The sequence below is a fragment of the Choloepus didactylus genome, chromosome 14, assembly GCF_015220235.1.
Source record: "Choloepus didactylus isolate mChoDid1 chromosome 14, mChoDid1.pri, whole genome shotgun sequence".
NCBI lineage: Eukaryota > Metazoa > Chordata > Mammalia > Pilosa > Megalonychidae > Choloepus > Choloepus didactylus.
Window position 1 is genome coordinate 55,294,237 of NC_051320.1, and position 27,670 is coordinate 55,321,906.

A 27,670-nucleotide genomic window follows, 5' to 3' on the forward strand; every position below is an offset into this window, starting at 1 on the left:
AAAAATCGAAACGGACCTCAGGGATATATTAGATGATATGAAACGTCCAAATATAAGACTCATTGGTGTCCCAGAAGGGGAAGAAAAGGGTAAAGGTCTAGGAAGAGTATTCAAAGAAATTGTTGGGGAAAACTTCCCAAATCTTCTAAACAACATAAATACACAAATCATAAATGCTCAGCGAACCCCAAATAGAATAAATCCAAATAAACCCACTCCGAGACATATACTGATCACACTGTCAAACACAGAAGAGAAGGAGCAAGTTCTGAAAGCAGCAAGAGAAAAGCAATTCACCACATACATAGGAAACAGCATAAGACTAAGTAGTGACTACTCAGCAGCCACCATGGAGGCGAGAAGGCAGTGGCACGATATATTTAAAATTCTGAGTGAGAAAAATTTCCAGCCAAGAATACTTTATCCAGCAAAGCTCTCCTTCAAATTTTTTTTTTTTTTTTTTTTTTTTTTTTTTTTAAATCATCATTTTATTGAGATATATTCACATACCACGCAGTCATACAAAACAAATTGTACTTTCGATTGTTTACAGTACCATTACATAGTTGTACATTCATCACCTAAATCAATCCCTGACACCTTCATTAGCACACACACAAAAATAACAAGAATAATAATTAGAGTGAAAAAGAGCAATTGAAGTAAAAAAGAACACTGGGTACCTTTGTCTGTTTGTTTCCTTCCCCTACTTTTCTACACATCCATCCATAAACTAGACAAAGTGGTGTTTGGTCCTTATGGCTTTCCCAATCCCATTGTCACCCCTCATAAGCTACATTTTTATACAACTGTCTTCGAGATTCATGGGTTCTGGGTTGTAGTTTGATAGTTTCAGGTATCCACCACCAGCTACCCCAATTCTTTAGAACCTAAAAAGGGTTGTCTAAAGTGTGCATAAGAGTGCCCACCAGAGTGACCTCTCGGCTCCTTTTGGAATCTCTCTGCCACTGAAGCTTATTTCATTTCCTTTCACATCCCCCTTTTGGTCAAGAAGATGTTCTCCGTCCCACGGTGCCAGGTCTACATTCCTCCCTGGGAGTCATATTCCACGTTGCCAGGGAGATTCACTTCCCTGGGTGTCTGATCCCACGTAGGGGGGAGGGCAGTGATTTCACCTTTCAAGTTGGCTTAGCCAGAGAGAGATCTCCTTCAAATTTGAGGGAGAGCTTAAATTTTTCACAGACAAACAAATGCTGAGAGAATTTGCTAACAAGAGACCTGCCCTACTGGAGATACTAAAGGGAGCCCTACAGACAGAGAAACAAAGAAAGGACAGAGAGACTTGGAGAAAGGGTCAGTACTAAAGAGATTCGGTATGGGTACAATAAAGGATATTAATAGACAGAGGGGAAAAATATGACCAACATAAACCAAAGGATAAGATGGCTGATTCAAGAAATGCCTTCACGGTTATAATGTTGAATGTAAATGGAATAAACTCCCCAATTAAAAGATATAGATTCGCAGAATGGATCAAAAAAAAATGAACCATCACTATGTTGCATACAAGAGACTCATCTTAGACACAGGGACACAAAGAAACTGAAAGTGAAAGGATGGAAAAAAATATTTCATGCAAGCTACAGCCAAAAGAAAGCAGGTGTAGCAATATTAATCTCAGATAAAATAGACTTCAAATGCAGGGATGTTTTGAGAGACAAAGAAGGCCACTACATACTAATAAAAGGGGCAATTCAGCAAGAAGAAACAACAATCATAAATGTCTATGCACCCAATCAAGGTGCCACAAAACACATGAGAGAAACACTGGCAAAACTAAAGGAAGCAATTGATGTTTCCACAATAATTGTGGGAGACTTCAACACATCACTCTCTCCTATAGATAGATCAACCAGACAGAAGACCAATAAGGAAATTGAAAACTTAACAATCTGATAAATGAATTAGATTTAACAGACATATACAGGACATTACATCCCAAATCACCAGGATACACATACTTTTCTAGTGCTCATGGAACTTTCTCCAGAATAGATCATATGCTGGGACATAAAACAAGCCTCAATAAATTTAAAAAGATTGAAATTATTCAAAGCACATTCTCTGACCACAATGGAATACAATTAGAAGTCAATAACCATCAGAGACTTAGAAAATTCACAAATACCTGGAGGTTAAACAACACACTCCTAAACAATCAGTGGGTTAAAGAAGAAATAGCAAGAGAAATTGCTAAATATATAGAGATGAATGAAAATGAGAACACAACATACCAAAACCTATGGGATGCAGCAAAAGCAGTGCTGAGGGGGAAATTTATAGCACTAAACGCATATATTAAAAAGGAAGAAAGAGCCAAAATCAAAGAACTAATGGATCAACTGAAGAAGCTAGAAAATGAACAGCAAACCAATCCTAAACCAAGTAGAAGAAAAGAAATAACAAGGATTAAAGCAGAAATAAATGACATAGAGAACAAAAAAACAAAAGAGAGGATAAATATCACCAAAAGGTGGTTCTTTGAGAAGATCAACAAGATTGACAAGCCCCTAGCTAGACTGACAAAATCAAAAAGAGAGAAGACCCATATAAACAAAATAATGAATGAAAAAGGTGACATAACTGCAGATCCTGAAGAAATTAAAAAAATTAAAAGAGGATACTATGAACAACTGTATGGCAACAAACTGGATAATGTAGAGGAAATGGAAAATTTCCTGGAAACATATGAACAACCTAGACTGACCAGAGAAGAAATAGAAGACCTCAACCAACCCATCACAAGCAAAGAGATCCAATCAGTCATCAAAAATCTTCCCACAAATAAATGTCCAGGGCCAGATGGCTTCACAGGGGAATTCTACCAAACTTTCCAGAAAGAACTGACACCAATCTTACTCAAACTCTTTCAAAACATTGAAGAAAATGGAACACTACCTAACTCATTTTATGAAGCTAACATCAATCTAATACCCAAACCAGGCAAAGATGCTACAAAAAAGGAAAACTACCGGCCAATCTCCCTAATGAATATAGATGCAAAAATCCTCAACAAAATACTTGCAAGTCAAATCCAAAGACACATTAAAAAAATCATACACCATGACCAAGTGGGGTTTATTACAGGCATGCAAGGATGGTTCAACATAAGAAAATCAATCAATGTATTACAACACATTAACAAGTCAAAAGGGAAAAATCAATTGATCATCTCAATAGATGCTGAAAAAGCGTTTGACAAAATCCAACATCCCTTTTTGATAAAAATACTTCAAAAGGTAGGAATTGAAGGAAACTTCCTCAACATGATAAAGAGCATATATGAAAAACCCACAGCCAGCATATTACTCAATGGTGAGAGACTGAAAGCCTTCCCTCTAAGATCAGGAACAAGACAAGGATGCCCGCTGTCACCACTGTTATTCAACATTGTGCTGGAAGTGCTAGCCAGGGCAATCCGGCAAGACAAAGAAATAAAAGGCATCCAAATTGGAAAAGAAGAAGTAGAACTGTCATTGTTTCAGATGATATGATCTTATATCTAGAAAACCCTGAGAAATCGACGATACAGCTACTAGAGCTAATAAACAAATTTAGCAAAGTAGCGGGATACAAGGTTAATGCACATAAGTCAGTAATGTTTCTATATGCTAGAAATGAACAAACTGAAGAGACACTCAAGAAAAAGATACCATTTTCAATAGCAACTAAAAATATCAAGTACCTAGGAATAAACTTAACCAAAGATGTAAAAGACCTATACAAAGAAAACTACATAACTCTACTAAAAGAAATAGAAGGGGACCTTAAAAGATGGAAAAATATTCCATGTTCATGGATCGGAAGACTAAATGTCATTAAGATGTCAATTCTACCCAAACTCATCTACAGATTCAATGCAATCCCAATCAAAATTCCAACAACCTACTTTGCAGACTTGGAAGAGCTAGTTATCAAATTTATTTGGAAAGGGAAGATGCCTCAAATTGCTAAAGACACTCTAAAAAAGAAAAACGAAGTGGGAGGACTTACACTCCCTGACTTTGAAGCTTATTATAAAGCCACAGTTGCCAAAACAGCATGGTACTGGCACAAAGATAGACATATAGATCAATGGAATCGAATTGAGAATTCGGAGATAGACCCTCAGATCTATGGCCGACTGATCTTTGATAAGGCCCCCAAAGTCACTGAACTGAGTCGTAATGGTCTTTTCAACAAATGGGGCTGGGAGAGTTGGATATCCATATCCAAAAGAATGAAAGAGGACCCCTACCTCACCCCCTACACAAAAATTAACTCAAAATGGACCAAAGATCTCAATATAAAAGAAAGTACCATAAAACTCCTAGAAGATAATGTAGGAAAACATCTTCAAGACCTTGTATTAGGCGGCCATTTCCTAGACTTTACACCCAAAGCACAAGCAACAAAAGAGAAAATAGATAAATGGGAACTCCTCAAGCTTAGAAGTTTCTGCACCTCAAAGGAATTTCTCAAAAAGGTAAAGAGGCAGCCAACTCAATGGGAAAAAATTTTTGGAAACCATGTATCTGACAAAAGACTGATATCTTGCATATACAAAGAAATCCTACAACTCAATGACCATAGTACAGTCGGCCCAGTTATAAAATGGGCAAAAGATATGAAAAGACAGTTCTCTGAAGAGGAAATACAAATGGCCAAGAAACACATGAAAAAATGTTCAGCTTCACTAGCTATTAGAGAGATGCAAATTAAGACCACAATGAGATACCATCTAACACCGGTTAGAATGGCTGCCATTAAACAAACAGGAAACTACAAATGCTGGAGGGGATGTGGAGAAATTGGAACTCTTATTCATTGTTGGTGGGACTGTATAATGGTTCAGCCACTCTGGAAGTCAGTCTGGCAGTTCCTTAGAAAATTAGATATAGAGTTACCATTTGATCCAGCGATTGCACTTCTCGGTATATACCCGGAAGATCGGAAAGCAGTGACACGAACAGATAACTGCACGCCAATGTTCATAGCAGCATTATTCACAATTGCCAAGAGATGGAAACAACCCAAATGTCCTTCAACAGATGAGTGGATAAATAAAATGTGGTATATACACACGATGGAATACTATGCGGCAGTAAGAAGGAACGATCTCGTGAAACATATCACAACATGGATGAACCTTGAAGACATAATGCTGAGCGAAATAAGCCAGGCACAAAAAGAGAAATATGCTGCCACTAATGTGAACTTTGAAAAATGTCAAACAAATGGTTTATAATGTAGAATGTAGGGGAACTAGCAATAGAGAGCAATTAAGGAAGGGGGAACAATAATCCAAGAAGAGCAGATGGGCTGTTTGGCGTTCTGGGGATGCCCAGGAATGACTATGGTCTGTTGATTTCTGATGGATATAGTAGGAGCAAGTTCACAGAAATGTTGCTATATTAGGTAACTTTCTTGGGGTAAAGTAGGAACATGTTGGAAGTTAAGCAGTTATCTTAGGTTAGTTGTCTTTTTCTTACTCCCTTGTTATGGTCTCTTTGAAATGTTCTTTTATTGTATGTTTGTTTTCTTTTTAACTTTTTTTTCATACAGTTGATTTAAAAAAGAAGGGAAAGTTAAAAAAAAAAAAAAAAGAAAACAAGGAAAAAAAAAAGATGTAGTGCCCCCTTGAGGAGCCTGTGGAGAATGCAGGGGTATTCGCCTACCCCACCTCCATGGTTGCTAACATGACCACAGACATAGGGGACTGATGGTTTGATGGGTTGAGCCCTCTACCACAGGTTTTACCCTTGGGAAGACGGTTGCTGCAAAGGAGAGGCTAGGCCTCCCTATGGTTGTGCCTAAGAGCCTCCTCCCGAATGCCTCTTTGTTGCTCAGATGTGGCCCTGTCTCTCTAGCTAAGCCAACTTGAAAGGTGAAATCACTGCCCTCCCCCCTACGTGGGATCAGACACCCAGGGGAGTGAATCTCCCTGGCAACGTGGAATATGACTCCCGGAGAGGAATGTAGACCTGGCATCGTGGGATGGAGAACATCTTCTTGACCAAAAGGGGGATGTGAAAGGAAATGAAATAAGCTTCAGTGGCAGAGAGATTCCAAAAGGAGCCGAGAGGTCACTCTGGTGGGCACTCTTATGCACACTTCAGACAACCCTTTTTAGGTTCTAAAGAATTGGGGTAGCTGGTGGTGGATACCTGAAACTATCAAACTGCAACCCAGAACCCATGAATCTCGAAGACAGTTGTATAAAAATGTAGCTTATGAGGGGTGACAATGGGATTGGGAAAGCCATAAGGACCACACTCCACTTTGTCTAGTTTATGGATGGATGAGTAGAAAAATAGGGGAAGGAAACAAACAGACAAAGGTACCCAGTGTTCTTTTTTACTTCAATTGCTCTTTTTCACTCTAATTATTATTCTTGTTATTTTTGTGTGTTTGCTAATGAAGGTGTCAGGGATTAATTTGGGTGGTGAATGTACCACTATGTAATGGTACTGTAGACAATCGAAAGTACGATTTGTTTTGTATGACTGCGTGGTATGTGAATATATCTCAATAAAATGAAGATTAAAAAAAAAAAAAAAAAAAAGAATCCATACAGAAAACTCCAGCATACCCCCAATCCCCTAGCAACCCAGATCCACCAGTTTTAAAATTTTGCAACATTAAACATACCATTTTATCAATTCATCCATCCATCCATTCATCCATCCATACATTCATCCATCCATCCATCCATCCATCAGTCCATCCATCTTCCAACCTACTTACCTACCTACCTAAGTTTCTACCTACCTAAGTTTCTTTCTTATTTTCTGAACATTTGAGAGTAGATTGTATATAACTTGCTCCTTGAACACTTAATACTTCTATGTACATGGATTTGCAGTTATCAAGTTCAAATAATTTGACATTGTTATAAATCTTATAATCTATTTTCAAATTTTTTCCTGTTTTCTAATAGTGTTCTTTTGAGCCTTTCTCCTCCATTATTAGATCCCATCCAGGATCACATATTGCAATTAATTGCCATTGTCTTGTGGAAACATATGGAAATATATATACAACATATAGGTTCCCATCTCAATCCTCCCAAACATACCATTCAGTGATACTAATCAAATTCACAATTGTTGAGATTCCCTTAACCCATCCATTACAAGAACATTCCCATCACCCCAAACGGAAACCCTGCACCCATTATGCATTAACTCCCCATTCCCCTGCCCCCAGCTGCTGCTAACTTGTACTGTACTATCTGTCTCTATAGGTTTACATATTCTTTGGTGTGTTTTTTGTTTTTTTTTTTGTGTGTGTGTGTGTGTGTGTGTGTGTGTGTGTGTGTGTGGTTACTATGGGGCTTAAATTTAACATCCTAAATCTATAACAATTTCACTTTGTTGATGTCAATTTAATGTCAATAGCATACACAAACTATATTCCTGTGTCCTTCTGTTCCCCCACCTTTATGTGGTATTTACCACAATTTAACTATTTATGTAAGTCCCAAATCATTGATTTTTCATTACAGTTTATGCTTTTGCCTTTTAGATTCTCTAGGAAGTAAAACGTGGAGTTACAAATCAAAAAGACAAATATCAAAAATACTGGCATTTATATTTACCCATGTTATTACCTTTAGTGCAGGTCTTTATTTCTTCATATGGAATCAGTCTATTGTCTAGTGCCCTTTCCTTTCAACTCATAGAACTCCTTTTAGCATTTCTTGTAGAGCTGATCCAATTGTGACACTCCCTCAGCTTTCCTTTTTATCTTGGAATGTCTTAATCTCTCCCTCATTTTTGAAAGAAGTTTTTCCAGGTATAGAATTTGTGATTGACAATTTTTTTCCTTTCAGCACTTTAAATGTGTCATCCCATTGCCTTCTTGCCTCTGTGGTTTCTGATGAGAAATTGGATTTAATCTTATTGAAGCTCCCTTGTATGTGACATATTATTTCCCTCTCTTGGCTTTCATACTCTCTCTTTGACAGTTAGTTTGATTATAATATGGCTCATTGCAGGTGTATTTGGGTTTATCCTGTTTGGAGTTTGTTGAGCATCTTGAATGTGTATATTCATGTTTTCATTAAATTTGGGAAGTTTTCACCCATTATTTCTTTGAATATTCTCTCTGCCCCTTTCTTTCTTATCCTTCTGGCACTCCCACAATGCATATATTGGTCCACTTGATGGTGTCTCACAGGTTCCTCTGGTTCTGTTCATTTGTCTTCATTCTTTCTTCCTTCTGCTGATTTCAATTTTTTTATCTTCAAATTTGCTGATTCTTTCTTCTGCCAGCTCCAATCTGCTGTTGAACCCCTGTAGGGAGTTTTTAATTTCCATTACCATGGTCTTCAGCTCTGATTATTTTTCATGATTTCTATCTCTTTATTTATATTCTCTTTGTGTTCATCCATCATTTTCCTAATATCGTTTAGTTCTTTGTTCTTGTTTTCTGTTAACTCTTTGAGAGTATTTATGACCATTTTTAAAAAAATCTTTGGTATGTCCTAGGTCTGGTCCTTTTCATTCATGTTTTCTAATGCTTTACTCTTCTCCTTTGCATGGGCCATCGCTTCCTGTTTGTTTGTACGTTTTGTAATCTTTCATTGAAGCCTGGACATTTTGATGTTTTAATGTGTCATCACTGGAATTTAGGCTCTGTGACATCTGTTCCTTAAGATTGTATCCAGTTAGTGTTATGCCTCAGATTTCTGTAAATGCCAGGAACCAAAGAAGAAAGGTGGGGGTGAGGTGGTTGGAAGTGGGATAGAGAAGGAAAAAGGAAACACCTTTCCCAGCCTTTGCAGATTGGCCTGTCAAGTGCTTTCCTTCAGAGCTTCACCATACAATGCATTTAGAGAATGGCTGGAGGCAAAGGCCTAGGGCCCTCCCTGGTCCTATCTGCCTAGGCGGCTCTTCCTGAGCATCCACATTTGGCCCTAGGAATTCCCCGTCTACATGGATCTGAAAGTCCCCTCTTCCCTAGGAAACTCTGTTTCCTCATGGTTCCAGGCACTGCACTTTATGTCCCAGAACCAGCAAACCTTTGCCACAGGCCACTGTGAATTGACTGTTCTCCTACAGTGTTCCGTAACAAAGCTCTGTGAGCTGCCTTCTACACACAGGGCAAGTTCTGGGAAGTGAGCCTGCAACAAGTGTCTTGGTTTATGTCTTCATCCTGCCACCAGACAGAATGGCACAGGCATATATGCTCCCAGTATATGCACAAGGGTTACTCTCTTCTCTCTGTAACTGGGACCAGGGATCCACATGGGAGTGCTTACTGTCTCTGCACCAAAGCCATGAGGGGGTGGGGGGAGGGTCCAGAAAGAGTACCGTGAGATTCAATCATTTTTAAGTTACCTTTTTCTGGCTTGGTGCTCACCCTGTTACTGCAATCCATTAACTATTTTCTGGAGGTTTGAGAAATAGGTTTCTGCCAGTTCTTGCTGGTTGTCCAAAGATTATAGGGGTACAGAGCCCTAGAGTGTCTCAGTCCACCATCTTGATCAGGGCAGACCTCCTTGCCATCTTTAAATCCTGTTCAGATGTCTTCTGAAAGCACCTTTACTGAATGAGTACATCTTTAACCTAGAATGTAGACTTCAAGTTCAACTGATTCTTTTATATACTCCCCTAACAAGAGACCTAAACAAGTACCTTGCAAATGACTTCATTCAATTGTTCTTTTCTTAATTCATTCATGAAATAAATATTGATTTAATGTCTGCTATGTACCAGGCACTATTCTAGGTGCCAGTGATACAGCAGAGAACAGGACACACAAAAAAATCTCTGTTTTCATGGACCTTAAGTTCTAGTGGGTCAAATGTTCATAAATAAAATATTAAAAGTGTTGTAAGAAGAGTAATCCAGTGGGGCTATATGGGAGAGATTAGGAAAGAGAGAGACCAGAAACATGGAACACTTGCAACTAGACAGTGTACAGTGGAGAAGGCAAGTGAGAATAGAAATAGAAAGGAAATAGCAAGAATAATTAATGAAATGAAGAAATGAGTAGCAGTTCTTGATGGAGGTCAGAAGGGTGTATTTAATATTTGAGCCTTTTGAGAAGGAAAAGCTAAATTAGAAGTTAAGGCAAAGTGGGTTTTTTTGGGAGGAAAAGACAAAAAAATGTTATAGTGGTTCAGTTTTTTTGTTGTTGTTATAGCCCAACTTATATATTTCAAATGGACAAAAAATTAGTATCATTTACAGTATCATAAGATAAAATGCCTTTGAATGGGAGCCTCCTTTTCAGTACTTTGAGGTCTATAAGACATACCTAGACAATTTACTACTGTGGAAAATGAAGACTGCTTAAACTGAATGGGGGTGGGGGAAGGCCTGTGGTTTTTCTTTTTGATTAATTACTGTAACACTGTCCTTCAGGCAGCTGAGGGAATTTCATATTTTCTTTAGACATCATTAGATGCTGAAGTTCTTCCTAGACAACTCTGATGCTGTGTGAATTCTGCTATTTTGCTAGCACTGATATGGCTCTTAGGTCTACCACTCCATTAAAACGATTAACTCCATTCATATTAATTTTGTTACAAATCTTACAAAGGGGAGGGGTGCTTCTGGGTATTTAGGTCCACATTCTATTTTAAGGCTACATATTTGGTTTTCATAATTTGCCCAAGCCTGTGATGGCTGCCATCTTGCGTCGCTGTCCAAATGATTCAGTTTTGATGTGTTTGCTATGTTGATAATGGGACATCCAAGTGGAAATGCTCAGTAGTTAATTAGAAATATGAAGGTCTTATAAGAACCCAGGCAATTCTTCTTTTCCCCTTCAACTCAACTTCAAAATATTCTGTCAGTCTCAGCTCTTCCAGGGCCAAAATTTTCTCCCAAGTAATATTTTCTACCTAATTCATTTGATTTTCTGGGGATCATGGCATGATTCACCAGTGAGTCTATGTCTTAGCCCCATTTCTCTGTTTCCCGAGTATTTGTGTAGTATGAGGCTTAGGCCCAACCCTACAAAACCATCTGTAATCATAGCCCTGCCTTGAATGGTTCTTAGCCGATTGGGGTATGGCTCATTGGAGAAACTAGGAAGACATTCATAATTGAACTAAAGTCCATTAAAATTTGGGTATGGTGGTGAATGTCATCATTTCACTATACGAAGGCCACTTTGGTCATTTATGATTCTTGGGAAAACAGGCAAAGTTTGGAACGGCAAATTGTTAAGTAATTGGCATAACACATAAATAGGTTGGTAAGCTGCTTACAGAGCCTGGAAAATCATCTGTCTCCATTCGTATAATTGCTCAGGCCAAAACCTTCAAATTCTCAACTTCTGTCTTTCTTAATACCCAGCATCCAATCCATCAGCAAATACTGTGTATATGTGTTATATGCATATAATTTTGCTTATTGCCTGACTTCCCCACTAAAATGTAAACTCCATAAAAGCAGGGGACTTTTTTCCTGCTGTATCCCCAGTCAGTATATTGAACATAGTAGATGCTTGATACAAATTTGTTCAATGAATGAATAATATGAAATAACATGGCATTTCAACATTTTGCTAAATAATTTTGACTGTAGTCCTGTCTTCGAGAGCTCAGAAAACATTTTATCCTCTACCCCAAACTTTCATAGCTGAAGTCCAAACATTAAACATACTTAACCAAACAGTACTACCTTAAAAATAATACTTAAAAACCAGAAACTGTTTATTCTTTAGAGAAATGTCAGTACATTTTAAAGGCAAAGAAGCACTCATTTTTAATAGTGCTAATTTGATAATACTCTTGTGAACTTGATCTTCCTAAATTTAGCTTTAACAAGAGACATTCTGATAATAAGATCAGCAGTAATCATATACCAGCTGTGATGAAAATTTACTTTCTAATTGGTAGTTATTTGAGAAAGACTTTTCAGGAGATTCCAGACTTGATCATTACTTTAATATTTGTGGGGATGATGTTTGATATTTGCAAGAAGGAAACTTACATGTTCTTTCTTACTTTTAACCTCAATCTCACATGACTAGAAATATCCAAGCTTAAAATATAAGTTGACTTACCTTCAGTAATATACAGAAAAAGTTGCTTTCTTAGAACAGCAAGAATTACTTGGGATATCTCAGTATATGAAAATTTATTGGTGCAGTGAAGCTGGCTGACCAGATGTATTGTTAGGAATATTTGCCTTATTTAGAGAGTGCTTCAAATTTCCAAGGATTAAAGGAAGAGGTTGATATGATCAAAACAGTTTGTGTGGAAGGTCATTTTGGCCTAGCAATGATTTTTATGGAGTAGCAGAGAAGAACAAAGTTCTAATGGAAAAGAATTTTCTGTAAGGCATGAACAAATATTCCCCTCTAACTTCTTGACCAATTTTTGCATGTCAAGTCCTTCACATCATAACTTTTTGAGGTATTGATAATGTGACAGAGAGAGAGAATCAATATGTGGCTTTAGTTTAATTTGGATTTGATCTACCATCCTATAGTTATAGGATGACCAATAAAAGTTTGCAAATGACCCTTTATTCTGTAATGCCTTGATGGATTTCAAAAAAAATCAAGTATATAGTAGAGAATACTGAGATTCAGGTTTACTTTGAAGAAAATCTCCAGTTAACTGAGCTAGCCTTGTTTAGGTTGAGTAAAGAGAATATATAGTAATGAAAATAAGTTCAGTATTTTTTGTTAAATAACTAAATTCTGCTTGGCAATGAAAAACAGTTACTGAATAGTTAATCATGGACATCCTTGAACCATTTTCGTCTTCTACTGAATATTGGGGAAAAATTAATTTTAACAGCGTACTCTTTTCTTACTTAGTTTTTCTAAACTCAACATTGTTTCTTTAAAAGGGTGTATGTGATTCAGGGGATAAAATAATCAAATATGGATTTGTATGTAGTTTTGCCCATAGAAATTTCTCCAGGCTCAACTATAGTTTTCTTACCAGAAAATTAGGTTCATAGTTGCAAGGCAGAGGCCCACTGGAATAGTTAATAAACCTATTCTACTTCTGCATTGCTGCAGAAACTAAATGCCAACTTCTCTGTGATTCTTACAGAGAATGCATAGGCCCAGTAAACTTTCTTCTGCTTCAGGGTCAGGACTGATTCAATCTTATGGGAAGTTTATGGGAGTGGCTGATGTGATACAGTTGTTTCTAGTAAAATCAGAGTAGCTCTAAGGAGCCAATCTAAGTCAGTCTCTGAGTAAAATTCTCTGAGAAACAGACTGCAACTCAGACACAATTGTAAACCATGATATAATGAGGACTTGCAGCTGATTTAATCCTATTGAAAATCTTTAAGCAGCCATGGGACAAAATGGTTTCCACGTTGGCATCAGTGGAATGAACTTTGGATTTCATCCATAGAAGAGAAATTATCTTGTACACACAGTAGCCACTTTTTAAGAATTAACGTCATGGCCATTTCAAAGCAGGTTGTATTTCTGATATCAAGGCATCTGTTTTGATTAAGGTCCAAGTTCCCGGAATGTGTCATTTTATTTTTAAAAAACTGAACTGATTACCAAAAGCAAGCAAGTCAAAATTAAACTCCGAAGCTAGTATAAATCAATTAGATCTAGTCTCCTTGAACAAAAATGACCATCCTATTCCAATTTTCTATGTGAGAGAGGGAGAGAGAACAAGAACTGTTTCTGAGTTAAGACCCTCTGTGGAAAGTTTTGCCTGAAACTAATTTTGTTTCATGAACTTAGAAAATAAGGTTATGCTGTGAAATCATATATGTATATATGTATAAAGGGGCAGACAAACACAAAACTCTGAAGGTCGACACTGCAGATAAAATCTCAATATGTGGGATTTGAACTTACCTGTGTGGATAGGTTAGTGCATACAGCTTTTTTTTTTTTTTTTTTTTTTTTTTTTGCCTCATATTGAAACAGACACTATAAACAGTTTAACACTAGCCCTGGTCCCTTTTTGTAATTTATAACTTAAATTAGATCAATAAGATCAATAGACCAAACAGACTGCAGTAAAACACAATCTTCTCTGAACCATCTCCTTGCTGCTTTTATTGCACTAGTCTTGAAATGTGAATATTTGTAGTGATACTTAGCAGGCAGTAGTTGTCTTGTACTGTTACTTCAAAGAGCCGGAAACGTAACTTCATGAAAGGAAAAACTTGAAGCTACAGTATTCTTTACCATTCTATCTGTTAGGCAGTGATGGGTATCATTAGTTCTGCTCTCTTGCATAATTACTGCAGTATTGTGAGAACGTTTTTTGCCATCCAACTGGGAGCAGTTATATTATGTGGGATCTTGTATAACATTTGGCTTAGAGAAATAAAAATAAAAATCCCTTGGTTTCTAACACTCTGTATCTGTAGCTGAATGCATACAGCTTGTTCATTTGTTTTCTAAATAAAAAATAAAACTGGTGACACTGAAGGTGATGTTTCATGTTGAAGTCAATTTATTCTTTACAATGCTTTTCTATTCAATTTAATGAACACCACTGAGTTGAGTTGGTAATTCATCCAAAAATGGTAAAAGTTTCTGAAATGTGATAGTGACATCATTGAAAATTTGAGACTTAAAATATACTTTTGGTGTTTCCTTGATTAATTTAATTCAGGAAGTTGGAATAAAGTATTTATGATTGTTGCAACAACTCATTATCTATGTAAAGTTTCCCGTGTAGATTATCTTTGTGTTAAAGGCATACAACACAACTTCTCTCAACAGTACCACCTCACCCCATCCCAAAGCAACATACTTCTGAAAGATACAAATAGAAGAAGTGTGTTTGCAAATGTTTAGACAATGAGGCACATTGTAAAAACTATCCTTTGTAATTCCATTGTGTGAGTCCAGTGTGTGAACCATTGAATACTGTAGGCAATTTTTTTTTTTAATGTATTTGATTTTATAAGATAGCCAGGATGTTTACTTCTTTGAAAACACTACTACATTTTAGCAAGGGCAGTAAAATTAGGATAAATGTCACAGTGATATACGGATGTGATTGTCACTTTGATTTTGTGGTTTCACACTTGCCTTTTTCATAATTTATATAATGTGAAAAATGATCTCATGTTTGGCAAAACACATTTTGATCAAGGTTAAAGTATGACTGTGCAAGTTGGAAATATTACTTCAGTGTTATAATATAACCATAATCAGGATAAGAAGGTAGAAAAATATGTGGATATGCTTATCTTTGGGGTATAGTTAAGTTTTCCTTAAAAAAAGACAAAGAAATTAGAGAAGTAATGTGAAAATATTAGAATAGATGCTGAATTGTGCTTTTAGCCATTTAAACAAAAATTACATTTGCTTTAGTCCATACTAATTCTCAAGATGTTGGTTTCCACACGTTTCTTTTAAAAATTAAATAACCATTTATTTGCAGGATTTTAATTAATGAGGCTGACTTTTGAATGTGCTCATAAAATGTTTTTAAGACTGAACAAGAAGTTTGAATCAAGCTTACCTTTCTCTTTTCCAAAACGCTACTGAAAAACCTATGATTAATTTCATTTGAAATTATTTTAATGCATTACTTGGTATTGTCACATTATACAAGTGTGGTTTTAGCTACCACCCCTCAGTTACTATGGCTCTAACCAGACCCCAAAGGTGAGTGAGTAAACTTATCTAATACCTCAGTACATTAAAAGGAGGAATTAGCTACAGTTCCTAGCTACTAGTACAGCTTTCAGCACCGTTTCCATGGTGACTAGTATCTGTACCATATATAGCTGTGCAAGGTTGGGAAAATGCACTGAAATGATCTAAGAAGTAAACTATCAACTTGACATGTTTTCCTAGCTATTGAAAACCTCCTCATACTGAAACCCATTGATAGTGAAACTGTAGAATTCTTCTTATTAAAGTACCATCTGGTTGTGCTCAAGGCTTTAAAGCTGTTATCTCTGCATAAAATTTCAGAGTCCTATACTTTTTTTTCACCAAACTATCCATTTTTAAGCCACAAATATTTTTCCAGCTCTTGCAGATTTTATCTAAAAGTATATTTTAACAGTATTTAAATAGTTCTTAAACAATAACAATTTATCTTGATAGATGGCATGCTGTGTTTTTTCATTTTATTTTAATTAGCCATTGTGGAACCAAATTCCCTTTTGTTTTAGTCCTTTGAATATTGTTTAATTATAGTTATCATGCCAGATATCTTAAAGGTTATTTTACCAATACTGTTTCATTTAACATAAGCCATATGGAATCAATAGCCTAGTTTCCTAAAGTGAATGCTTGGAAAATCTTACATTCATATGTTAAGAGTACACATCCTTTCCTCATTAGTTGGAAAGCACGGGGATTTTGGCACAGGTTCTGTGTGGAAGCATTGTGCAGCTTTTATATGGATTTTGTTTTTAGCCTTTGATGACACTGTTTAGAATAGGAAGTATCTAATAAGTAAAGCATTTTGTCTCAAGTGCTGCCAGTGTGTTTAATATATGCCTGGAGGTCTGAAACATTATCTTCTTCACTACAGTAATATGCATTTAATTCTCTAAAAGCAGAAGGTCGAACTTTTAAAAGGGACGCAAAGTACATTTTCAAACAGAATAATTAAAAACATATGGTATAGGGGACCAGAGTAATGTACAGTTGATTTTTATGGTTTAATCATGATCATGTTAATGCACACCAGTAGCTAATTAAAGAAAACTTTTATTGTTCATTTTAAATGAGTTAGGTAAAGAGTGGGAGAGCTGATGTAACAGTACTGCTCAGAGATACATGTTTCTGCTGCACTCACTAACAGCAAGCAGATAGTGCTTTTTTTTGTTGACAACTGAAATGATTAGTCCACTTGAACAATAATAAAGCAAAAGTTATTTTCACAGTTATTACATTGTGAACTCTTCTTTTTCCATAAAGGAATGGTAAATTGATGCCCAGGCATAGGGTTCAGCACACATAGTTAAATGTAAAACTTTTCTCACTTGCAGGCCAGATATTCTTCAATATAATAGATAAAACTACAGTGGAGAGTGACAAACCAGTGGCTCTTTAAATGTGTCTCAAAAACCATCATCAGTTCTACAAATAGTTTGGAAGCTGAGAAAAATGGAGGAAATCTTGGCTTTTACCCAGTTTTAAGAATGTTGTCTTTATAACTGGAAAAGTTGTGCTTTTTTTTTTTTTCTTCAATGAAAGGCAAAGTCTTTCATCTCTGGGTCATTGATTCAAATTCCATTCTGCTCAGTAGTAACTAGAATTAGTTATCATCTGACTTTTGTTCAGTAACCCATGTGACCCAGGCGAATAGCTGCCTTCCTACCCCTTCTGGTTATTTATATCTCAAGATCACACCACTTGACTTTTCCTAGAGTTTAATGTGGCAATCTCAACACATAATAAGTCTGGACACTAATTTTCTTTTTTTTTCTTTCCCTACAAGTGGTTTGTTTTTCCATGTTAAAACCTATGGGAAACACAATTCACTTTGAAGGAGAAAGACTAGATTTTAAATACAAATCTGTAAATCAGAAGAGGAGAATATATGCTCTATGTATAGGAAGTATATTCTCAAGTAGTTAATTACAGTTGCATTTCCTGATTGAGGGACCAAAAATAGTTTATAAAACTTGAGTTCTTGATTTGAGCTTGCCATGGAACTAATGGATTTTTTAGATATGCTTCATACAGGTATATAGTTTGTAATGTCTCAAATCGTGGGCAGTAAATTCTTATACTAAAGTGCCTGATTTTATTGCTTTTTCATGTTATTTGAGAATTCCTAGTTGGTAATGAATCTGAAGGGAAAATTTGAAATTTTTGTAATAGGGATAACTAAAAGCTTTTAAAGAACTTATTTTGATAACTGCCTTATCTATTCACTCATTTATTCATCCAGCACACAAATATTAAGCTTTACTATGTGGCAAGCAGTGTGGTATGTGCTGAAAATAATGGTGCTTTCTCTTACCATAGCTGTCTGAGTTTGGACCTATTAATTAATCTCTTTAACCTCAGTTTCCTCAGCTGTAAAATGGTGATAACAGTACACACTTCATAGTATTACAACACTTATAAAAGAAAATGTAGGTAATGTGCTAACAAATGTCTGTCAAACGGTAAGCCTACTTAGAGATATCTGTTATTATTTTTTATTTTCTTGAATTGCTCATAATTTTTGAGATAGAATACAGTGTGAAAAAGTGCTATAACAATACTAGTTTGTTATAAAACTGTAGAAACTGGGAAAGACTAGCACCATCTGGAGGGGTTGTGGAAGTCTTCACAAAGAAGATGACTTTTTTTTTTTTTAACTTACACTTTATTGAGTGCCTACTATGACTATGCAGTATATTAACTCATTGAATGCTGCAGCAACCCTATGGGTCAGGTATTAATGTCCCCATCATCGGGACGAGGACACAGCTGAGCCTGAAAGGACTGTTGAAGTGTGATCAGCTCACAAGGTGAAGGATGCCTACCCAGAAGAAAGCCCATGATTTCGTCTTGGAAAGACCTTAAAGAATACAGTATTCTAAGGAGTCTTGGGCCAAATATATTAACATTTTAACAATCATGTAATTTCATTCCACAGTTTTTTTTTTTTGCATTTAATAATATATCAGAAATAAGCGTATCACCAAACAGTTACGGATCCTCTCTTCAGTGTGCCAGGCACTGTACTGCTCCTTAGCAATACACTGAAGCAAAAAGATTTGGCTCATTCCCTCTAGCAGTTCTTCACCTGGTAGCAACATTCACATAGCAGCACCCCATTAATGTGTATTTACTCTATGTCAGGCACTGTGCTGAGCTCTTTAGGTACATTAAGCTCATTGAAGCCTCATAATCACCCTTTGAGGTAGGAATTATCCTATTTTACAGATAAGATTATATAACCTTAGAGAGGTTTGTAATCTGTACAAAATCAAACAATTAGAGTGTTGGATTGATTCCAAGTCTATCTCACTCAAAAATCTATATATTGTTTTAATACTATCTGTACTGCCTCCACAGAACTTTTTAATAGAATATAAAACATTCTATAATAGAAGTATGGGTGAAGTAATAGGAACACCAAGAAGGAAAAACTGGGAGAACAATTCTCAGACTAGTGTCATTTGTTCTGGATCTCGATGGATGACTAAATGTTTACCAGCTATAGCAAGCTTAGAAAGGATACTTTCTATTTGAGAACTTTATAGATAGAATGGTTTAAAAGAGCACAGTGTCTCCAAAGAACAGGGATGAGTGTTTTTTTGGTTGCGGATAGCTAATGCTGGATTTTTCCAACAATGTGTCTCAACAATTTAAAACAATTACTTTTTTGAAAATCTTTATAATGATTGTTATTACATGACTCTCTTAAGTTGATAGTTGTTTGGTTTGTTGTTGTTTACACTTTCACAATTAAGTCCCTGACAAGGAACTTATATTACTGGTAATCACTACCCAGTACTTTGGAGGGTATTTTTCCATTGCTGGTGGTAATGTATAGTAGTTTGACCTTTTTGGAAAGGTGTCTTGGCAATATTCAAGAACCTTACAATTTTTCATATCTTTTGCCTGTAATTCTACTTCTAGGAAACTGTCCTAAGCGAATAGTGTTAGATGTTTGTCAGCATTTTTTATATTGGCACAAATTGAAAACTCAAATGTCCAACTATATAAGAATGATTGAACAAATTATTCCAACACTAAATGAAATATTATATACCTTTTAAAACTTGTATTTATCAAGAGTGTATTAGCATTTTAAAAATTTGGGTTACAAATTTATTTCTACCATATGTTTATAACCGCAAGGAAGGGGGTGGGGGTGGGGCTATGTATAGGTACAAGGAAAAAAATGAAAGGTAATGCACTAAAATATTACAATTGGTTATATTTGGTGATAAGAAAGGGAGATTTTTTTTCTCCTTCTATACATATGTCTTTTCCATTGTTTTAGTTTGTCACCTGCTAAAACAAATACCATATAATGGATTGCCTTAACAACAGTTATTTATTGGCTCATAGTTGCAGAGACTAGAAGACTTGCTTCTTTCCAGGGTCAGTATCTTCTGGCTGGCTGGCAATCTTTAGGGTTCCTTGGCTTTTCCATCATTTGGCAATGCACAGGGTGGCAGCTTTTCCTTTCTCTTCTGGGTTCCATTGACTCTCTGTGGCTTCCTTTTCCATGTTCAATTTCCTTTGTAAAGACTTCAGCCATACTGAATTAAGGCCCACCCTCATTCACTTTGGGCACACCTTAACCAGTAGTATTTTGAAAGGTCCTGTTTAAAAATGGGTTCACACCCTCAGGAACAGGTATTAGAACCTGAACAGGCCTTTTGTGGGGGACATAATTCAATCCTCAACATCCATGGTTCCTCTAATGAATCCGTTTCACTTCAATGAACAAACACATGAAATATCTAGGTCTCAAAGAGCAGGTCATAAAATTGATAGTTGAAAGACCTAAGAAAGGGGAATAGAGAATCAAACTGAAGGTCTTGGAGTTGTGCTGCCAAGGTGATCATAACTGCTACTACCTCCAAGGTGTCCTTTGTTCTCTATATGGGGAGTCATTGAACAGACAAGTTTGGGAACCAGTAGCCTTTAGTGCACAAAGGAAAAATCTACCTTCAAAAGCTTACTTACTTAACATTTTACTTGATCACCTACATTTACCCTTTCAAGCTCTACTGTAGTAAGGAAAATAAAGATCTTGTTTAATGTCAGGCATTTATTTTAGTTTATTTTTCTTTGTCTTTCACTGTTTAGGATTACTGATTTTTCCCTCTCTCTCTTACTCTCCAAAAAACTATAAATCAGTTTTATAGTAAAGAGAGTAAACAATATAATGTTAACTACTCCAAAGTAAAATACAATTTTAACCAACAGTACTCACAAAAACATTTTATGGTACTACTTGGGAAATCACTGCAAAGAATCCTAATATAATTCTTTAAAGAGGCATTTTATATATATATATATATATATATATATATATATATATATATATATACACACACACACATACATATACATATATATATATAACTTTGTTTTAATCTAAAGAAAGAAATCTGACACTCAAAAGTCTATTTGATGCTTTTGTGTCAGTACTTCCTTAGCATTTTAATTGAATGGACACCCACTTTGTTTTTATGATTACTCTGCAAAAGTTACACATTACATTTTTTTAAATTCTCTTTTAAACAACATATTTCTATAGCATTGTTCAATAATTGTTGTTTATATATTGTCACTGGGAATGTAACAAATTTAACATATTTTATTCTTTTTCCTCACAGATCTCTAAACAAGAACAGAAGAAAATGGATACATTCGATGGAGGCATGGCTGAAACCTCATCTCGTTACAGTGGTGCTCAGGATAGTGGAATTGGCAGTGACAGTGTTAAAATCAGAATAGTACAGATAGAGCAGCCCAGGGGTACCAGCCAGCATCGCATTGTCCGTCCCTCACACCAGTCATCAATTGTAAAAAATTTAAATTTTATACCCTTTGACATATTTATTACTGCAAGTAGAATCTCACTAATGACCTATTCCTGTACAGCCTTACCCAAATCCAAATCACAGGAACAGAAGGATAATGAAAAAATAAGCAAGAGTTCATTAAATCAACTAGATGCTGATTCAGAAGATATTGCTAAGCCCAGCCACACCTGTATTTCCACAGTGACAGCAGAAGATCTCTTGAGCAATAGCATTTCTTTCCCTTCAGGGAAGAAAATAGGGGTTCTCTCTCTTGAAAGTCTTCACACATCTACAAGATCATCTGCTAGACAAGCCCTTGGTATAACTATTGTTCGACAGCCTGGACGAAGAGGAACTGGTGACTTACAGCTAGAACCTTTTCTGCACTTGATTGTGTCCCAGCCTTCCTTGCTGCTCAGTTGTCACCACAGAAAGCAGCGAGTGGAAATATCCATTTTTGATGCTGTGCTTAAAGGAGTAGCTTCTGATTACAAATGTACAGGTAAGAGCCTTCAAATTTACTGAAGTGCTAACAACTCGTATCACTACTACTAAGTTTTATTCCCAAAGATTCAAGATTGATCAAACAGAAAACAACTGGCAGACCAGACAAGACTTCTTTTCTCTACAGAATATATGAAGTTCATTTCCTACAGTTGAATCATGTTTAAGTAAATAAATGTTTGCAATGTATTGAGGGTTAGCCTTAGCATTCTTACCATGCCTCTGAATATTCATTTTTTTAAGAGCTAAATGCAATGGGGACTCTTTCTTGGCTATAGATGTTTAACAATTACCAATGATTCAAAAGTGTAACTTTTTTCATATTAGTGGCCCATGGGTATGCTTTCCATGTTAATGCAGCTGTTCATATAAAAAAAGGAAAACCTCAGAAGATGAAATTTATTGTTTTGATACTTTTTGTTTTTTAACTTTTTATTTTGAAATGATTTCAAACTTACAGGAAAGTTGCAAATATGATACAGAGGACTCCAGTATCTCCTCTCCCCAGATACCCAGATTTACCAGCTTTTAACATTATACCACATTTAGCAAAGCTTTTTAAGGAAGGAAGGAACATGGTCAAATTTTAATTTTAGAACAATAAACTATTATGATGATGTACAAGGATGGGTTGGGGGAGAAAAAATAGACGCTTATTGCTCCAGCTTTTTATCTAAGATTCTGAAATTTGGAAACTCCCAGTTCATACCCTAAGTTTATTTAATGATTCCTAGAATATTTCCTCTCAGCCTCCTGAACTAATTCTCTTAGCTTGTCCAGATGGAGCCTCATCTATAAGACTTTTGATGAGTTAGTTGCTTTTTGCTGGACATTTCTTAAGATACGGTGATCTGACACAGATTGTAATTGGTTGTAGTAAGATTATGTCAATGCCTTCTGATTGATTTTTAAAAATTTTTTTAATTAGAGAATTTGTAGGTTTATGGAAAAGTCATGTACAGATTACAATGTTTTTATGTAATCCCTAATGTTGACACTTGTTTTAGTGTGATACCTTTGTTACAGTTGATGAAAGAATATTAATATATCACTATTAACTATAGCCTATAGTTTACATTAGGTATATTTTTCACATATATCACACTATTTTTAACACCTTGTAATAGTGTTATATATTTGCTATAATTCAAGAAAAAATTTTGATTGGGATTACATTGAATTTGTAAATCATTTTGAGTATAATTGACATCTTTATGTTATTTAGTCTTCCAATCCATGAATATGGAATGTCCTTCCATTTATTTAGATCTTCTTTCATTTCTTTTAGCAATGTTTTGTAGTTTTCTGTATAGAAGTCCTTGATATCCTTGGTTAAATTTATTCGTAGATGTTTCATTCTTTTAGTCATTGTTGGAAATGAATTATTTTCTTGATATCCTCCTCAGTGTGTTCTTACCAGTATATAGAAACACTCCTGATTTTTGTATGTTGATCTTGTACCCTGCCACTTTGCTGAATTCATTTATTAGCTCTAGTAGCTTTGTCATAGTTTTGTGTGTGTGTGTTTTTTTGGGAGGGGTGAGGGAGGTGGACTTTCTATATATAGGATCATGTCATCTACAAATAGTGGAAGTTTTACTTCTTCCTTTCCAATTTGGATACCTTTTATTTCTTTTTCTTGCCTAATTCTCTGGCTAGAACTTCCAGTGCAATGATGAATAACAGTAGTGAAGGTGGTCATCCTTGTCATGTTCCAGATTGTAAAGGGAAAGCTTTAGTCTTTCACTATTGCGTATGATGTTAGCTGTGGGCTTTTCATATATGCCCTTTATCATGTTGAGGAAGTTTACTTCTATTCCTAGTGTTCTAAGTGTTTTTATCAAGAAAGGGTGCCTGTATTTTTTCAAATGCCTTTTCTGCATCAATTGAGATGATCATGTGGTTTTTTCCCCTTTATTTTTTGATCTGATGTATCACATTAATTGATTTTCTTATGTTGAACCATCCATGCATACCTGGGATAAGACCCGCTTGATCTTGGTGTATAATTCTTTTAATGTACTTTTAGATTCAATTTGCAAGTATTTTGTTGAGGTATTTTGCATTTAGATTCATACAAGAAATTGTGCTGTAATTTTCTTTTCTTGTGTATCTTTATCTGGCTTTGGTATTAGGATAATGTTGGCCACATAGAATGCATTAGATAGTGTTCCCTCCTCTTTAATTTTCTGGAAGAGTTTGAGCAGGATTGGTATTGATTCTTTTTGGAATGATTGGTAGAATTCCCCTGTGAAGTCATCTGGTTCTGGGCTTTTCTGTGTTGAGAGGTTTTTGTTGACTGCTTCAATCTCTTTACTTGTAATTGGTCTGTTGAGGTCTTCTATTTCTTCTAGACTCAGTGTAGGTTGTTCGTGTGTTTCTAGGAATTTGTCCATTTCATCTAGATTGTCTAATTTGTTGGCATACCATTGTTCATAGTATCCTCTTATGATCTTTTTTATTCCTGTAGGTCAGTAATAATGTCTCCCCTCTCATTTCTGATTTTATTTATTTGTGTCTTCTCCTTTTTTTTCTTTGTAAGTCTAGCTAAGTGTTTGTCAATTTCATGATCTTTTCAAAGAACCAAATTTTGATTTTGTTATTTCTATTTTTTAATTCTCAATTTCATTTATTTCTGCTCTCATCTTTATTATTTCTTTCATTCTGCTTGTTTTGGGGTTAGTTTGCTGTTCTTTTTCTATTTCCCCCAAGTGTTTAGTTAGGTCTTTGATTTTGGCTCTTTCTTCTTTTTTAATGTAAGCATTTAGGGCTATAAATTTCCCTCTTGGTACTGCCTTTGCTGCATCCTATAAGTTTTGATATACTTTGTTCTCATTTTCATTCTTCTCAAGGTATTTCCTTTTTCTATTGCAATTTCTTCTTTGACCCACTGATTGTTTAAGAGAGTGTTATTTAACTTCCATATTTTTGTGGATTTCCCAGTTCTCCACCTGTTATTGATTTCTTGCTTCATTTCATTATGGTCAGAGAAAATGCTTTGTATGATTTCAGTCTTTCCAAATTTATTGAGACTTATTTTGTGACCCAACATGTGGTATATCCTGGAGAATGATCCATGTGCACTTGAGAAGAACATACATCCTGCTCTTTTGGGGTGCAGCGTTTGGTATCTGTCTGTTAGGTCTTGTTCATTTATCATACTATTCGAGTTCTCTGTTTCCTTATTAATCTTCTGTCTAGATGTTCTATCTATTGATGAAAGTGATGTATTAAATTCTCCAGCTATTATTGTAAAGATGTCTATTTTTCCCTTCAGTTTTGCCAGTGTTTGCCTCATGTATTGTGGGGCACCATGGTTAGATCCATAAATATTTATGATCATTATTTCTTCTTAGTGAATTGTCCCTTTTATTAATATACAGTGTCCTTCTTTATCTCTCCAAACAGCTTTTGACTTAAAGTCTCTTTTGTTCAATATTAGTATAGCAACCTCAGCTCTTTTTTGCTTACTATTTGCATGGAATATAATTTTCCATCCCTTCACTTTCAACCTGTTTATGTCTTTGAATCTAAGGTGAATCTCTTGTAAACAACATATAGTTGGATCATACTTTTTGTTCCACTCTGCCAGTCTGGTCTTTTGACTGGGGAGTTTAATCCATTAGCAATCAATGTTATTACAGCAAAGGCAGTACTTACGTCAGCCATTTTGTCCTTTGATTTTTATATATCTTTTTTTTAATTGTCTCTCTTGTCCTTTATTACAACCTCATTTCCGTCTATTGATCTTTTGTGACGTACCTGACTGATTGATCCCTTTCTCATTTCTGTTTCTGTATATTTTTAAATCCTTTTTGTGTGTGTGTGTGTGTGTGATTACCCTGGCATTTATATTACACAATGTTTTGGTATTCTTTTTTGTCTAATCATCTTACTATAACAGCATAATATTAAATATGATTGAGAAGATTAATAAAGTAAGGTGATTTAAAGATTTTTTTTATTGTGAACTTTAACATATATACATAACAGTGATAACTTTCAAAGTACAATTTCACAAGTAGTTAGGGAGCAAATTTCAAAGAATGCCATGGGTCACAGTTCTACAACTTCAGCCATTTCCATTATTGTAAAATATAATGTACATACAGAAAGGTATCAACTCTCGATGTACAGCTCAACAAGCAGTTATATAGGCAATTTCAAAACTTGTTATGGATTACAGTTCCACTGTCTCAGTCCCTTCTCTGTTATACAATACAAGGTATATACAGAAAATATACATCCTTACAACGAGAGAGCATCCTATATTTTATTAATTATATGGCACTTCTAAGAGCAAGCAAGGTATAAGAAGAGACTTTTTCTCTGAATTAATGTAGAATTGGAGATTTGGCCAGAGAGGCTGGAGTGGCCAGATAGGTCATTTAAGACTCAGAATTTGAAGAGGGCCCCAGTAAACTCACTATAATTCAGGCACAATTAATTGATATCTGGTGGTCCCATCTAGCAAATGGAAGCCAGCAGAGTCATATGTTTATACAGTTTCATCTGAGCCTGAATTCAAAAAGTTATCAGGGCTCATCCCAAAGGTGTGTATTTTAATTACAACCAGTTCTAGGTTGAAATAATAATGTACTTCTTGTTTTTTTAAAAAAATTCTTTGATGTAGTCCAAAGTGGAATCCAATTTCAGTGGATGATACTAGAGTGAATGTCATGGGCCAGAGTCAGTATGAGGGAATTGCATGTAGGAGGGAAAAGACTTTTATATCTTCTGAAGAGTGTCCATTACAGAATATTCTTATGGATGCCTTTTCTTACACAAAGCACATCTATTTGGACATTTACATTATCCAGATATTTAAAGAGTTACCAATGTACATGAACATATTTCCTGAAATGAATTTAGTGGTTTGGGGAAATTTTTCAGAAAGAAAAGAAAAAACAAGTTTTTAAAATACAATGGCTTTAAAAAGATATGACTAGCATTTATTTATTTCATGTCTTTGCCAGGCATTGTACTGGCTGCTTTAAATGCATTATCTCATTTCATCCTTTTAACAACTCTGTGGAAACTGTTATATTCCCACCCATTTTCCAGATGAGGAAACTAAGCTTGGAGAAGTTAACTAATTTGTCCAAGGTCACAGTCATAGCAATAAACAGAGCTATAATTCAAAACCTAGATTTGTCGGACTTCTGAGTCTGGACTCTTAACCTTTATACTATACAATTTAGATTCTAAAGTCAGTGTATAAAGTGAAAAGCTAGTATAAACAAAATTACCCTCAAAAATTTCTCAGAAATACTACTTGGGGATCTGAACATAATGTCTTTCATTAAGTTCAGTATGGGCAGATTTTTTCCAGGACTTAATGCCATTTTTCTGATTTATTATCAGATAAAGTAGTTGTTTATATTTATATAAGCTTATGTTTAGCTGTCATATTAAATGGAAACTAGTATGACTCACACTATAAGGGACCCAGAACAATGGAGGCTGAGTGAGAGAACTGCATGTTCACATCTCCATTTCGTGTTCTTTCTATTCCAGGGATAAATGTGTGGAATCAGTTTTTTCTATATATTATATGGTGAAATCATGTATGTTAAGTATGTCCATGATGTGACTGCATAGTACAACCTCTCTTGGTAATACAACAAAGCTGAATTCAAACTCTAACTGTCCCAAAATCTCATGGGGCAACTGTGAATATTAAAAAGATAATTCAGGAAAGTATTTAGCATTGAGCCTAACAATTAGTGGGCCATCATAAATGTTTGCTGCTA

The 27,670-nt window shown here is 35.5% G+C and overlaps 1 protein-coding gene across 7 annotated transcripts in view; it reads left to right on the forward strand.

Moving 5' to 3' along the window:
* VPS13B (vacuolar protein sorting 13 homolog B) overlaps positions 1–27,670 on the forward strand; it is a 1,017,676-nt gene that overhangs the window by 739,720 nt on the left and 250,286 nt on the right. For all 7 annotated transcript variants that reach the window (XM_037803400.1, XM_037803396.1, XM_037803398.1 and 4 more), the window contains one exon: positions 21,225–21,915. In XM_037803400.1, the coding sequence (XP_037659328.1) occupies positions 21,225–21,915 (691 nt within the window). The remainder of the gene's footprint in view (positions 1–21,224; positions 21,916–27,670) is intronic.